This window comes from Falco rusticolus, chromosome 1 (assembly GCF_015220075.1).
Source record: "Falco rusticolus isolate bFalRus1 chromosome 1, bFalRus1.pri, whole genome shotgun sequence".
In the NCBI taxonomy this organism is placed as follows: domain Eukaryota; kingdom Metazoa; phylum Chordata; class Aves; order Falconiformes; family Falconidae; genus Falco; species Falco rusticolus.
The window spans coordinates 65,697,986-65,713,971 of record NC_051187.1 but is presented as its reverse complement, the minus strand read 5'-3'; the positions used below and the strand labels follow the sequence as shown (position 1 = coordinate 65,713,971).

The following is a 15,986-nucleotide window of genomic DNA, read 5'->3' as shown; positions in this document are numbered from 1 at the left end:
AACCAGAACTGTCTGCAGCTACAATATACCAGTACAAACAAAAGGAGAGACCATTTTCAAGGCCTTTTATATTGCTGTCTTCATCGCAGTGATGGACTACTTGACAACCACACTTTCTTCCTCCATTTTACAACAAAGAAGGTGTCATCAAACAAACAAAAATACATATTTACATTTATTGACTGGCTATTAAAGAACATTTTACATCACTGAATAAGAACCTTTGAGGTATCTGATTTCTTGATAGCTGCTTGTCCAAACAGATTCAAGCAGGCCTTTGAAAACAAAATTTCTGCAAGCTGCTGTATGAAGTCAAGAAGATAAAGCGTAGAGCATGTGTTACTTAAATGCCTGCATTTAATCTTTGCTAATCTTCAGTGTAGAGCTATGTGTAAATTGAGGAAAAGAATAGGTGGTATTAAAAATTCTTAGTAGCCTTCCTAACTAGATGTACTTGCAGTAGTAAAATCTAGGTTCTGAAGATTTAAATTTGCTCTTGAATCAAAAGATGGAAAAATACCTCTTTTTCCCCCATGAATGGAATGGAAGTTGGGAAGGCAGCGTTTCATCTGGTAAAGGTTGAAGGTTTTAGTGATTCTTTATAGTATGTCATTTGGTTCCAAAGACAATTTAGTTAACATTGTTTCTTTTGTATTGCCTTTACATTCCAGTCTCTGTGATATCTGTGGAGATCTCTGTGGCTGGTTATTTTTTTCTGTTGTGTTTAATGATAGGAGACCTGATTCTCTTGAAGGTGCTCCTCTTTCAGGACAGTTGGCTTTTAGGAAGGAAATTTGTATGATCGAAGGTTTGGGGAGGCATTTGGACAGATCCAAGAGAAATATAGCTGGGAGTTTTATCTCTCAGCTGTTCACAAGGACAGAAGGTCCCTCCTGAGTATTATTTCAGAATAGAATTAATTTAGAACTTTTTGTGCTGTAAATACTAGTTGAAAATGCCAAAGTTTCTTGCTTTGGCAGTGTTGGAAGTGTTGATGTTAAATGTGTTCAATAATTGTAAAATCCACATGAATAATGATGTTTTGAGTTTGCAGGTTTTTCAGTGAAAAAAAAATCAGATTACTGTTTACATAGTTTGTCACATATTCAGTTAAGTCAGGTTTTAAAAGATATTTAAATATCCAAAGATGAGCTGTTTTTCTAAAAACTTTTGCACCTGACTTGGACTGAAATCAAGGAGACAGCCAGCAACTTTTGAAAATCCCAGCTGATAGACATCTTTACTCTCAGGCATCTAAATACTTTTTCTTTACTCTCTTGAAATAGTCTAATATTGTGGACAGACTTAACACTTTAGGTTTTGGAGGACAGACAAAATCAACTTGCTAGAAATCAGGAACCGGTTTTGCTAGTTCAGCCTCAAAGATCATTAGAGCTAAGGGCTTTTGGGAGAGCGGCAAGTCACTGTTTCGGTTCTTACTGAACCGTAAGATGCTTCTTTCCATTGGTGCTGTGGGCGTTCTGCAAGGTTGCCTGTTCACCCCAGGGCTAGAAAAGCAGAAGTGCAGCTTATCGTACCAGATATATTATTTGGATATTGACTTCAGTTCTAATTTAAACTTTGCCAAGATCACTTCTGAAGAGAAAAGGAAGTGCCAGTTGACACTTCTGTGAATGTGATCGCCTTTTGCCATCTAACCAAAATTGGCAATCTTAGAATATATTCCTTACAGATCTTCTGAATGTAGAAGAACAGACAGCACAAATGTCTCTAACAGGATTTAAAAATATTTAACAAAATTTACACATTTATTTAGTAGGGGTTGTAATATAAATTTCAGGTGAAGGTTATGAAAATGTGCATATAAAAACAACTCAAAAGCCCAGATCTGTTTTCATAAGTAACATGAGGACAAGTTTTCAATTAATATAGGACATGCGCTTACAATGCACATACTACAAGTCAAGAACTGTATTCAAATGGTACCTTTCAGGAGGGAGCACTATTAATGTTCTTAGGGTAAATGGTCTCGTACTGTTAACAGAGTGTTGTCATGAATTATTGGTTGGGTTTTTAAAAAAAAAAAAAATTATATTAGTTTTTAAGAATTTAGCCAGCTTTTAATGAGCCATTCTCCGCTGATTGTAGTTATCTGCCATGTTTAATGTATTCCTCCCCTAAAATACTCAACCCCCCCCCAAAAAAAAAATTCCTCACCCTATAGATCAATATTTTAGACAAATAATTACTTGACCAGATTGAATAGTCACATGTACACAAGTATGAATGTACATATGCACATGTACAAGTATTCTCCTTCTTATACATAGATTTAATGTTTTCAAGTTTCAGATGTGAAGACAAGGTGCAACTAATATGGCATAACTTTTTTTTTGTCTTCAGGTGTGATATCTTACACAGAATATTTATTCCTCTTATGTATTTTAACAAGTAAGTATTTTTGGAGAAAAAAACCCAAAACGTCCTTACAAGTTTCTAATCTCAATGTGTTACTGTAGATTACAATACTCTTTGTTTTCTTTTTCTTTTTTTTTTTTCCCTCTCTCCTGCGTATCCCAGGGGAAAAAAATGTGTCATGCATCTCTTATGGCAATTTGAGCCTCTTCTGTCCCACTCCCCTACTGGAATCTTGTGTTATGTTTTAAGTGCTTTATTATCTAGAACGCCTTTTACTGACTGTTGAGAAAGTTGAGCCATGCACATTAGCTAAAACCTAGTTAAGAGCTTAAATTTATTTTTTTCTTTGAAATTCCTACAAAATTTCTAGTTGAATTTACTGAAGTTCATGGAGGACGCTGAATACAGAGAAGAGAAAGATAGACATTGTTACTGGTTTGTTTCACCAGTTAGTGCATAATGCGTGACACCAATGAGACAATGATAAAATACAGAATATAAAATCTGTCAGACTAAAGTAAATGTTTAATTATGTTAGAAAACACTAACAAAATTGAATACTTATTCTTCTACCACCCATAAAAACAAAGTAGAATAACTTAAACTAAGCCTGATACAGACTTTGTTTTGTTATTTTAAGAGGTGTTTTTTGGGAAGGAGTGAAGTGTTTTGCTTGTCTTTAATTTGTATGTAATTAAAACATTTCTGTTGGATTCATGAGGGTTTTTTTGAGACATGATCTGGATTCTTAGTCAGAGGAGGAGCTTGACTGTGAACTCTTACAGTCCCTAACTGCTGGATCAATGGATACTTTTCCATCATTTCTTTGTTATCTTGACTAACTTTTGGCCATAATTCATCCATATTGCAAATCACTGAGTATCACCAAAATGTTTCCTAAAGGCTTCACTTACAGTGACCTTCGAAGTCCCCACGTTTCAGAAATAATTTGAAGTTCTAACCTGATCTCAAACGTCAAAGATTCTAAGCATCTAAACAAGAAAATTCTGGGTCTCTTTGAACACATGATTTGTTTTGACCAGAAGTTGCATCCTGTACATTTTTTGCAAAACTTTTAAGTGTCTTTTCAAACAGTCTTTTCATAGAAAATTTTCTACAAATTTGTATTTTTTAACATAACGTGGACTCTAGTTATGAACTAACACACTTAACTACCCAACCAGCCATTACTGTGAGATATTTTTCTTGGTTATTTTATATTCTATTTCTACTGTCTTATTTCCCCTGATCTATGAATTTGTGAGCATGCCTTCTGTTTTCGTAACATGGGTAATACTGTTTTACTGATGTTATGATTTGCATTTACTATGTATACAAACATGCCAATTTAAATTACTTGCGGATATGCCTTTTATAAATAGACACTGAATAACTTTTTAGACATTTATATTTGCTTTCTTTCCAAGGAAATAAATAATTGAATGAGCTTCTTTTTGGCAGAGCCACATGCAGGTTTTAGAATTGCTTTCAACATGTTTGACACTGATGGCAATGAGATGGTGGACAAAAAGGAGTTCTTAGTGGTACGTATAATTTTCAGTCTTTGAACATTGTGATGTAATCTTGGAAATTAATCTTTTTTTCTTGATTGAGACTCATGATGATTTCAATAATCATGAGAACATAAGCTATTCTTCATTGAGTGCAGTTGTTTATTTCCTTTATTTAGTGTAAATAGTAAATTTCGTGTAATGTAAATGGTAAATAGTAATTTCTTATTACAATGTGTAGGTGTGTCGTATATTATGATTTTTGAAGCTTAATTCCAATTTTTATTCTGGATCTCTTTAGTTGCTACTGCATTCAAAGATAATTAGGCTATTAAAGTAATATTGCTGTATCAATGGTCAGCAGAATTATTTAATTACCATAATGATGGAGGGACTTGCAAAAGAATCTTTTCCAGCTGCTCAGCCAGTCCCCCAGCCGTGATCAGTGGCCCCTGGCCAACCCTCCCAGTTTATATACTGAGCATGATGTTCTAGCGTATGGAATATCCCTTTGGCTAGTTCGGGTCAGCTGTCCTGGCTCTGCTCCCTCCCAGCTTTTTGTGCACCTGCTCGCTGGCAGAGCATGGGAAAGTTGAAAAGTCCTTGACTTAAAGTAAGCACTACTTAGTCACAACTAAAACATCAGTGTGTTATCAACATTATTCTCATACTAAATCCAAAACACAGCACTGTACCAGCTACTGAGAAGAAAACTAGTTTTATCCCAGCAAAAAACAGGACACTCACTCAACATTAGGGCTTCTGATTTTACAGTGACTACATGGCTTTATATTAACAAACTGCAGTATACAGTATAAATCAAGAATTTTTTGAATTAGTGATGTCCATATGCAGCAGATGTCTGGGATTACACTGAAACACACAGTTATGGCAAACAGGTTTTGATGCATCTTTAGAAATGAACATTTAAAATTTTGTGGTTTGTTGGTTTAGATAAGCTTTCTGAAGACAGCACAAGATCTTTATTTTCTACTGAACAAGTACAGGTGACTAATTGAATAAAAATTATAAGAATTGAATCAGATGTTTGTAAAAAAAGGTATTTGCAGGAGACATCAATTTTTATCTTCATATGTCCTTTGTGTTGTTGAGTTTATAAATAAATACAGTAAATACATGAGAAAAAGCCCACTGCCTTACTGAAGAAGAAGATGGAGCAAAATATAAGGAATCAAACATACATATGAACAGACACATGGAACAGACACTGATTTAAATGTCAGACCAGAATTTATTTAAAACAAAGACACCCTAATTTCCTGTGTGCTGTTTCTTAATGGTTTTCAAATCAAGTTATAAGCCTTGATTTAGGTAAGCTGTGCTAACCTAAATAAAACTGAAATGTGAAGGAAACTGTCCTCAACACAGTGAACTTCCCTCAAGTCTCCTTTTCAATGAAATGAGATCAGAGGTCTTGTTTTCTGGTGGCATAGCTGAAGCAGAACAGGTCTCATTTATTTTGGAAACTGTAACCACTTGCAAATTGTGGCATGCTGATCATTTTTTTTGTGTTCTAATACTAAATGTACAGATCCTTATATTTGCTAATTCCTAATAACTATGTTCTACAGTTGGGGGAAAAAGCCAGCAAAGATTGGATTAATTGGCCAAAGGAAAACTAGAGGAAAAAGAAAAAAAAAGGAAAAAAAAAGTCTTTTATGAGTCAATAAAATGGAATGTGGTGGACTGACAACTTTAGAAAAAAAAAAAAAAAAAAAAAGGCTTCCATTACAACAGCTAAGTGTGAGGAAATTGAAGCAGGAGGTTTTGTCTTTCAAAAACTGATGCTGCAGATGAAATCAAATAAGTATATAAGGCAGGAAGCAAAGACAATATTCAACTATGGATATTGCATCTTTCTTTCTAACTATGCTTTTATATTCCTCTTTTTATTTGGTTTTTTTATAACATCCTACTTTTTATTTGTTCTCTGTCATGGCCCCTGATAAAAATTTCTCCTTCTTATTCTTCTTCTGTTACCAGATTTGATGGATAGAAGAAAGAAAGGAGAATTTGCAAACACTAGCTATACTGTTCTCCACCTATTTTATTTAACAAATTTGTATAGATTAAACCTGACCCTAACTGCTTGATTACTGTGTCAGTGAACCTTTAAAAATTAGATCAAATCCCCTAAGTTGGAATGGTAGATCTGAACTGAGAAAGACTAAAATAGATAGATAGGTAAATTGATAATATCTGTGTAAATAAAACTAAATATGAAAATAAAATTTCATTCAGTGATGCTGCAGCTGTGACAGACCCAGGCCCAGAACATACATTTGGCATCTGTAGTGACCTTGCTTGGGTACGCATCATCTCCTGTGTGCCTGGAAGCAGGAGATTGTAAGTGTTGCCATTTGAACAATATCCAGCATTTGCAAAATACTTCTCCACTTATTACAGTCAGCTGTCATAATACTTGAAGTATTGTTAATAATACTCAGTTTTGCAAATAAAGAGAGTTTGAAGAGATTGGTGTAGGGATCACATGTTATGTGATTCTTGTAGAGAGAAGTAGGGGTAGTGAAGAGTCAAAAAATACTTAATTTTTCTGGTAACAGGTTTAGTGTTTTTGTAACCTAATTCTATGGTGTTTGCGCTTTCCTCTTTGCTTATGTCATAGGGGTGAGGTCAGGGAACAGAAGGATTGTGTTGCCTTGTTACAGGAGATCTTGTTTTTCCTGCTTTCAGCAGTCAATCTCATTATCCTGTTTCAAACAGTGCTCCTATGAAAGTACTCCTAAATCCTTTTTGTATTCACTTTTCTACTCCCCGGTATCCTATAGCACTCCTTCTGAACAAAAGATCCATTTCCATAAGTTTAGCAAGTGCTCTAATGATGAGTGCAACAGAATCTTACTCCCTTTGCCTCTGTGGCAGGGGAAATACATCCAAGGATGCATTGCTTTTTACTGGTTTGGTGTTTGTTTGTTTGTTTGTTTTTTTGGTTTTTCAGTTACTGCCACTCTTCTCTCCTAGTTGATGGCTTGTCACTTCACTTTTCACAAGTTTGTTTTTTTTTTTTTTACTTCATTTACCTTTTTTCTTTCCACAGTTTTGAATTGCAAACTGTGTAGTACTCTAGACCATCCACCTAAATGTCTTATCATGACTTTTTCCTTGTCGGCATAGGTTACAGTAATTTGTGCCTGTAGGTTTGCAAAGAATTAGAAAAAACATACCAAGGTCTGTAAATTGATCCCGTACTCAAAAATAGATACAATGACACACAATATTCTGGTCTGTATTTGCCGTATAGGCAATTCTAGAACACAACAGTAAATTTTGAAAATTCATAAAATGTTATTTATAAATGCATTTGCTATTTAATCACTAAACAGTGTATTCATTTGCTTCAGTGTTGTCATACCCCTGCAGCAGAGCTGGCCTGATCCCTTTGTCTTAGTCATCTGCCTTCCCTGAAATTAAATTTGGAAAATTTGCTTGCAAAATTTATCACACTTACTTTACCTTTCACATTCCAATCCCAGGGAGTTCTGTATGTATCATTAGAGTATCAGGTTTTTATCTGTGGGTACCTACAGTATCTACAGACTTCTGGTAGGTAAAATCAGGTCTTTGAAACCACTGCCACAATTGTGTCTGTCTGCCATGATGTTTGGTCCTGAAAATACTGTATTCTAGATAGGACAGATTTGTCAGCCAGGGTGTTTGTTCTTTTTTGCAGCCTACTTTGAGATTAGCAAATGCTGCAAGTGGCAGTACATTTTTTCACATGCAGTTTTTGAAAAGCTGAAGTCCACTGGCAGAGATACAGGTGGCACCATAGTTAATACTATGAAGAGTAAACACACACTTTTCTCTAATGGTTTGGAATATTAATAAGTATTACTATAAATAAAAATATCTAGATAAAACAGATACTTACAAAGAAAGATAAGTCCAGACCACTCCTTACTCTGAAGAGTTTGTATAATTTCAAAAAATAAATATGCTCAAGAATCTGTATGTTTTAGGTCTCATATTTGAGGTTTTCTCAGAAGTCATGTTTTAAGCTCTTAATGTAGAGAAGTTTTACGAGACCTGGAGGTATTCTTTGAACAGACTTGAAAAAAGAAAGGGGCACTTGATAAATTACTCTGGAGTAGTAGTTTGTTGCTGATGAAGGGGAATGTTTCACCCCCACCAGGTGTTTCCACCCCTCCCTTGTACCAGCAGGAGTAAGACCTGATCTAGTTGGAAACTAACAATATGAAAAAGATTGATCCAGCTGACTACATAGCCACACAGGTACTAATTAGTACCCTACAAGAAATGATGTGCCTAGAGGTGGTGAAAAATGCTGGAACTCCCTCTTTTTGTATAGGCTGGATTGGCTAAAATGTAAAGCTACACAATGATGTTCTTACTATTGTGCTCCCAATTAGGATTATTAACCTTACTTTGTGGAAGATATATTTCCTTTTTCTTTTCTGTGCGATGGTTAAGGTCACAGAGTGAACATGCAGGCATGAATATGAGCAATAAAGCATCATTGAAACACTGATAATTTAATTAAAAACTAAATTTTAATAGTTTTCAGTGTTTCTCATGATGAAGGATTGTTATGCATATGAAATAGCTTGAAAACTAAGTAAGAATAAAATGGTTTGTTTTTTAGCTACAAGAGATTTTCAGGAAAAAAAATGAGAAGAGAGAAAGGAAAGGAGATGAAGAAAAACGTGCACTGCTGGTAAGTAAAATCGGAATAGTTGCAGCTGGTAGTTGGGTTGTCCTCTTCGATGTAGGACAAAATTGTGTGTGTATATATTTCACTTTCAATGTTTTCTTCAAACAGTAAATCCATATCATTAAAAAATATTCAAAATATTCGTAACTTTATATATAGAAAAAATCAATATTTAGCCTAAACTGCAGTTATTGAAAAAAAAATAGTCAAGTGGTCTATAGAAAGGAAAAAATTAGCGTTTGAATACTGTATTGCATATTATGACATTAACATTTGGAGGCTATAAATTTAGGAAAAAGTGAATAGTAATGACCCAGTATTATTGTCTATAAGAGTGAGAGATCTCAGTGGCAAGACCAAACTATAATCCTGCCCTCATAACTAACTGAAGCTGTTTATGTAGACATACTGATCCTGATGCTTGTTATTAACATAGTAGTTTTAAAATAACTGATGAAATGTTAGAAGTTGACTTCAATTTTATGTTCAGATTTAATTTTTTTATTAAATACTGCTTATGATCAATGCAAAATGTTTGTATTGTTTATATTCTCTAAATAGATTTTTGGGGAATATTGAATGCTCATATACTGTTAAATTTGCATTTCTGATGTGTATAAGAAAGGTAAGTCAGAATTAGACAAGTCTGTGATGGTTTGTCTGGAGGATGGCAGCAGTAGCAGAAACTTATTTTACTGTTGGACAACTAAAAATCAGGGACAAGTCCCTGTCAAGCCCACAACGGAAAAAAATATGTTTGTTTGTGATTTGTGTATTTACAGCAAAAATTCCTCTTTTTTTTTTTTTTTTTTGACACATTTGCAAAGCTTCTCATAGTGCCCATTATCCTTTTGGGACCATACGTGCTTGATCTCAGATCTTTATCCCTGAAACCATAGGAAGTTTGAATTTCAAGAATTAATACTTTTTAAACCTTCCCTAAACATAAAAAGGGATCTTTTCTTCCCACCCGGAGACCTGTCCTTCTCAACTCTTCAAAACTGTAGGTCAATTGTTGAACCTCTCACACCCTGTCTATTCTGAACAAAGGGAACTTACACCCAAAGGAGGAGCTTTTGGAAAAAGTAAAGATTGCAAAATGGAACATTTCTCCTCAGAGTAATCTCTGCAACTCTGTACTTCTCTTTTGAAAATATGAAGAATGAGATTTGAAGATAAACCATTTTTTCTTCACTGTCTTTTTAAAACCAGGCAAATGAGAAAATCTAATAATATATAAAATAAAGCTTTGCTTATTGTAACTTATTCTGTTGTCTTCTTTTTCCCCCCCTCTTTTGACTTCACTCTGACATGTGATACTTGGCTTGGCCTGTTCTTGCTGTATGTCAGCGTCTTCAACTTTATGGATATCATACTTCTACTAACAGTGTATGTACTCTAATTATTTTCAATTTATGCAGTCTTAACCAGTGAGGTGAAACAATATTTTATAAGAAAATTTACTATATTTATCTTTTTCATCAAGTAAATTCTGCTTCAGTAAAAATGTGATGGATCTTTTACTTGCATAAAAGATTGTGCATGCTTGTTGCCATGAATTCCTACCAGGAGGAAAGATTGCTGTATTTATATAAAATGAAGGAAACAGTATTTTTAAGGGAAAGGACAAAATGTATCTTAAAAAATTACGGACTTGTTTTTAATTAATGTACGTAAATTAAGTCAACCTGCATGAGTCATTTGATCCAGGTCTGTCTTGTCTCCTTGTGTATAATGTGAAGCAATAGTGAAAGGAATCCTTCACCTCTTTGTTTCCCCCTACCCCAAAAAAAAGAAACCAGAAGAGAGCTTTTATATTTTGGTGCTTCACTTACAGAACAAGTAAGAACTTTCAGCAATGACCCAGAATAGGATTTTACAGAAAATAGTCCCTGTATTATGTAGGTGACAGCAAAGTTATTTTCAATCATTTTGAGGGATCGGAAGAGAGAATCAGCAAGGGGAGAGGTCTTCTGCATTTTTTTTATGTTTTCGTCATGGCCTGATTAATTTTTGGGACACAGCAGAAGTAAAACTGTGGTAATAAAAGATGATTTTCTGTTAAAGTAGAAGAATTAAACTTGTTTTGGTATGATAATCGTGATATTCAAAGTGAGGGGAGGGAACCTATGAGAATTAGTGACTAGTGAGTTTCCAGTTGTAAAGTCTGTTTCTTTATATAGTCGTTCACGGGAACGCACAGGTTTGTTTCCTGTGAAGTTAGCACCCACAATTTGGGCAATATGCAGGAAGGAATTCTGTTGAATGAAAAGGTGCAGTGATACAATGTAGGTGCTGCAATGTTGTGAGAATCATGTAGTAGGAGGTGTGAGCCCTTAAGATTAAATGGATTTTAGGTAAGGCTTTGCTGCAGTGAAAGGTGCTGTACAGTGGTTGCCATATTCCTCTGCTACCTCCTGTTTTACAGTGAAACCAAACCAGTTAGGCTTTCCTACTCATGCAGTAGTTCTCAGCTTAAGTAAATAATTCACCTTCTAGACTAGCCGCATCCAGACTTTTTGTCAAAATGATGCCCAGGTGTGCACCATCCTTTTCTGCCCTCCTGCTGCCTGAGTGGAGATCTCCATGCAAAGGAGACTCAGGTGTTTAGGAATTCACAGTATCCAGCAAATCCCCCACCCCAGGAAAATTGGGAATTCTATTTCTCCTACTGAAACAAGAAGTGTAGCAGCCTTTTCAGTTTCTCCTGATGTCCTGGGGAGTTGAAAATACTCAAGACCAAGGAGATGGAACCCTAAAATGTCTGGGGTGATCTGAAGTGCTGAGGACCCCTCTCCTCACTTCATCCTTCAGAACAGCTCTAATTTTTTGAGAAGTGTCAAGGTCTGTAAGCCATAGAGTGCATACAGTGATGTTTTAAATAGGTTAAATATTTTTGCATTTTTGTTTGCATAGGTTAATTCTTTCAAATCATGTTCTGGTGCATAGTGCATTTGTGTATTAAGGCTACTTCAGCATGTGTTGCATGAGTGCGTTCACTAGCCAAATGCCAACCAGAACATGATAGTTATAGGGAGATGCATGTAAGGAAAGTGAAATGTGCACGCCCAGAAGTACTAATTTCATTGACTAAAGTACATCTCCAGTAAGAGAACAAATTCAGTGACTACTTAAAATAGATAATTGCGGAATTTTATGCATAAAAGAATGAGGTAGTGTTTATTCACATGACCCAGTAAACTTCAATGGGATAAATAAGTCTAAGAGAGAAACTGCTAAGGACCTAATCCTGTACACACTCAAGTAAACAAGTTTAAGTTTAGCAATTTAGGATGGTATGGAGTACAGTGGCCACGACATAGGAACAGAAAGATAAAACCAGAATTTTTCAAAAGCGAGACAAAAGTATAATACACATTAAGCGTGGGTATAATTCCTGGTAGTTTTATCATGTTTCTGTGATGGCAATTTACAGAAAGAGCTGAGTTGAATTAGTTAGTGAGGAAGTATGTAACAGAACTTCTAGAAGCAGTACATACAATATGTTGACATAATGTAAAATACGTAGAGACAGTAAACCTTCAACTCTGAACAGTCTTCTTTATGATAACTGTGATTTTACACATTGCAGTGTAAATCTTCTGAGAGAACAATATGTGCTGAGTTAAAAAAATGGGTTTAATTTCTAGTTAGGAGATTAAACTCATTTTTTTGTCTTGCCTGCCCAGATGGACATGGGAGGGGAGCTGTGAAAGTAGCTGTAGTTTAGATTAACTTGTGGAGAGAAAGGGGAAAATCCATTCAGTTGCAATAACCCTACCCAAGTTAAAATAGCCTTCTGCTGTCTTTAGCGTCACCTCCCCAAGATTCTTTGGCGGGGGGTGGGGGGGTGGGGGAGTATTGTGTAGCTCTTCCAAGACTAATTGCAAGATAAGGGAAGACCTGTTTTAAAAAGGAAAATTTTTTAGGCTTCAAAAAATGAAACATTTCAGAGCAAAAAGGTAAGCATATTTTCCTTGGACAGATTAAACACATATTTTCTATCTAAACAAGGTAAGTTTGATCATCTGGTGTGCATAGCATTTCCTTGATAAGTATATTACAGTTGAAGCTGGACTTAATTAGGCTTGGGTTTTTGCATTTCTGCATTAGTGCAAGGATATCATCCTGATTATTGCATGAAATTAATTTTATATAACTAGTTGTATGGTGATATCTATTTTGACCAATGGGAAAACAAATTTCATAAGTATTTAATATTTTTTGCAACAGAATTGTTAGAAAAAACAACAGCAATATACTGAGTTTAGATGGACATTTTCACATATACTTTTAATATTTTCAGTTTACATTTTCTCTATTTTGTTTGGGAGAGTGGAGTCTGGTGATACTTTTGGCACAGCCAAGTTATGAGTGATAAGCAAGTATCTGTAATAGTCCAGTGTTACCTTCATGTACAAAGTGTCATGTAGCTGGGTAGAAATTTCTCTGTGTAGAAGCAGAAGAATCAAGGCATGCTTTTGAAGACCAGTTGAAAAAGATTTTAAAGTCTGTAGTGGTTGTTTTATTGTTTTTTGGTTTTCAAACAATTGTGCTTCTTGAAACTTCTGCAGGTTCTTAAAACAGAAGGAGAGGACCTTGTCCCCAGAAGCTATTGGGATACTTTGAGACGTAGCACAAGCCAAGCACTCTTTTCGGACCTTGCGGAGGTATAAGACAACCTCTGTCTCTGGTCCATAAACAGACTGCTATTTTATTTATTTATGTTCTGATTATTTTCCTGTTTTATGCACTTTGTTTCTTCTCTTTTAACTATTTTTTTTTTAAACCTTAAAGTTCTCAGATGAAATGGATTTGGTTCTGTGCAATGTGATAATTGAAAGTTGTCATTTCCAAGTAAAAGCAAAGTTGTATTTTGAAAGAGTTGGAAGATCAAGTCCTCTTCACTCCTTACCATAAGAAACATTTTTCTAATGCTAGTAGTGACAATATTTCACAGTTAGAGAAGTAATTCAGGAAACCTTTGTAATTTAAGCTTGGTCGAGTGGTATGACAAGTTGAGTGAGAGTTGCAGCCCTTTAAGCTTTAGGTCCTTAATGTGCTTTTTATGTATGTTATCAGAGCTTATCTTCACAAAACCAGTGTCATGCAGAGATTGTTTTAATTCTTGAATTAAATCAGGAATTTTAAAGTAACCAAAACATTGATCAACCTTTTTTGATATTACATGATCATTATGGAGAAGTAGTAATATCACTGAGCTGTGAAATTAATTTCCATAGTGCTTTAAAGTCCGATAAGATTCTTGTTTCATGATCTGCTTTCAGATTATTAAGACATTTATTTTTATTGATCATTTAAGAGGGTCAGAAAACTAGATCATCGAGGCTTTTCTGTGCCCCATACAATGAGGGTGATTGCTCTGCTGGTTGTGGCATTAAAGGACATACAGCAACTCCCCACTGACTGTGGTCTCAAGTCCCATGTTTCATAAGCAGGATCATAATGAAAAAAGAACAAGGAACTGAAACCGACCTCTGGGGTAAAACAGTCTTTTTCTTTGCTTCATAAGCAATGTGTGCTCCATATTAAAAGTAATTAGTGTTTTGTCCCTGCTGTTGTTCTGCAGAAGCTATTGAATAACCTGAGGACTTGGATGGGCTTTTTCTAATTTCCAGGCTACATTTACTCATAGTCCCTTTATATCAGTCTGTTGTCCCTTAATTTTCATAGGGCTTTTTCTTCTTTAGTGTTAATCTTCTTACGGTTGTGTTTATAAATGCAGTCATAGCCCAGTTTATCAGTTTTAATTTTCATAGGCTGAACACAACAAGGTCTTTGATTTTTCTCTTAAGATAGAACCCAGGTATCAAATAGGCCTTCTCTGTACCTCTCAGCTCGAGTTCATTTGCCTTTGAACAAAACAAAATGTAGTGTTATAGAATTGAGTTTTGTAGCAATATTCACAGAAATAATACATTTGTAGTGATCTTGCAATAAAGCAGTATATCCAACCTTTGTTCCCTTGCTTTTAAAGTGATGAGCTCCTAAACTACTAGTCCAGTTATCAGTCCTTATTTATGCCACCAGATTTTAAAACCCAGGACATCAGTGTTCCTGTCTAGTCATCTAAGGGAGACGTAAAGGGGAGACAGGGCTGCTCTTCTCATTGACTGTTTAAGGAGCTTGGGGCACTGAGTTTTCTGAATTAACTGTCTTAATTTACATCTGATACCTCAGACTAGTATCTGTAACTACAATGTAGTGGAGGTTTAACAGCAGCTGTAATAAGCATTGATTTAAATTGTCTGTAAAATGCATAAGAAGTCTCTTTGATCACTTGTAAATAATTTTACGAAGAAAGATCATGTCCTGCATTTGCTCCACTGACAATTTCTCACTTCTCACCATAATCATCATTATCATGCTTGGGTTAAGTTTGATCCAGCTGGCTTTCATCCATATTCTTATCTCTCCCAGGTACTCTCACATCTGAATAATAATATAGCCATCTGTACTAAGAAAGTGGCATAAAGCTAGGTGACACTAAAGTCTGTGTTTTTTCATAGCCTTTTGAGAAAGCCGTGTGTAAACTGAAAAGGAGAGTAAATAAAGTTTGTTATTGTGGGGATCAACTTACAAGGTCTCTTTGGGGGGAAAAGAAGTTACTCACCACATCCAGTTTCTTTCTAGGACAGCTTACAGTGCTGTTTCTGCTATTTCTCATTTAGCAACTACACCATCCTGTTGGAATATGCCAGTTATCGCTGAATTCAGTTTGTGGGTTTATTCTTAAATTACTAAGTGAAACTGGAAATGAGTAGATTTATTACTATAAATATTGAAAAATCAGGGACTTGCACTAAGAAAGTTCTTTTTAATTCAGCGCATTATATGCATACTTTATTCTCAGAATATGTTCCTTCAAGTGGACCATTGTTCTTGAGTATAACTTCCTTTTAGTCAACCCTCTTTAATCAAAAGCTAGAAATTAATTTTGCAGAAAATACATTAAAAAAATAGATTTACTTCTCTTCAGGTTAGGAAATTGAGAGGAAAAGATGTTGCCATTATGCAGCAAGCCTGTATTTGTGTTAAGAGTTAGTGTAAAGATAAATAAGGCAGGGTTTTATTCTCATGTAAATGACTGCAGAATATATTAGATCAAAATAGAGGCTTACATTTTTATATATGTAAATAGGTGTGATCATTTCATTTTCACTGATCTAAAATACGAAATTCACTTTATTATGAACAGTAAATAATAGTTTTAAATTATTAAGGCTTTTATTTTTATCCTTACCCCTTAAGAGAGAGAATGTCTTTAATGCTATCAATGCAGAAGGAGCACAGGAATAGTTTTCAGTTGCCTGCGGTTCTGCCGAGAAGCATACTGGTTGAGTTTCTGGGGTGAGGTTTTT

At 35.1% G+C, this 15,986-nt stretch overlaps 1 protein-coding gene across 6 annotated transcripts in view; it reads left to right on the top strand.

Moving 5' to 3' along the window:
- Positions 1–15,986, top strand: part of MICU3 (mitochondrial calcium uptake family member 3) — a 56,655-nt gene that overhangs the window by 19,748 nt on the left and 20,921 nt on the right. For 2 of the 6 annotated variants that reach the window (XM_037382355.1, XM_037382372.1), the window contains exons 5-9: positions 2,365–2,412; positions 3,841–3,923; positions 8,536–8,607; positions 9,955–9,993; positions 13,179–13,274. In XM_037382355.1, coding sequence (XP_037238252.1) covers positions 2,365–2,412; positions 3,841–3,923; positions 8,536–8,607; positions 9,955–9,993; positions 13,179–13,274 — 338 coding nt within the window. The remainder of the gene's footprint in view (positions 1–2,364; positions 2,413–3,840; positions 3,924–8,535; positions 8,608–9,954; positions 9,994–13,178; positions 13,275–15,986) is intronic. The other 4 variants (XM_037382363.1, XM_037382377.1, XM_037382387.1 and 1 more) reach the window with 3 other exon arrangements.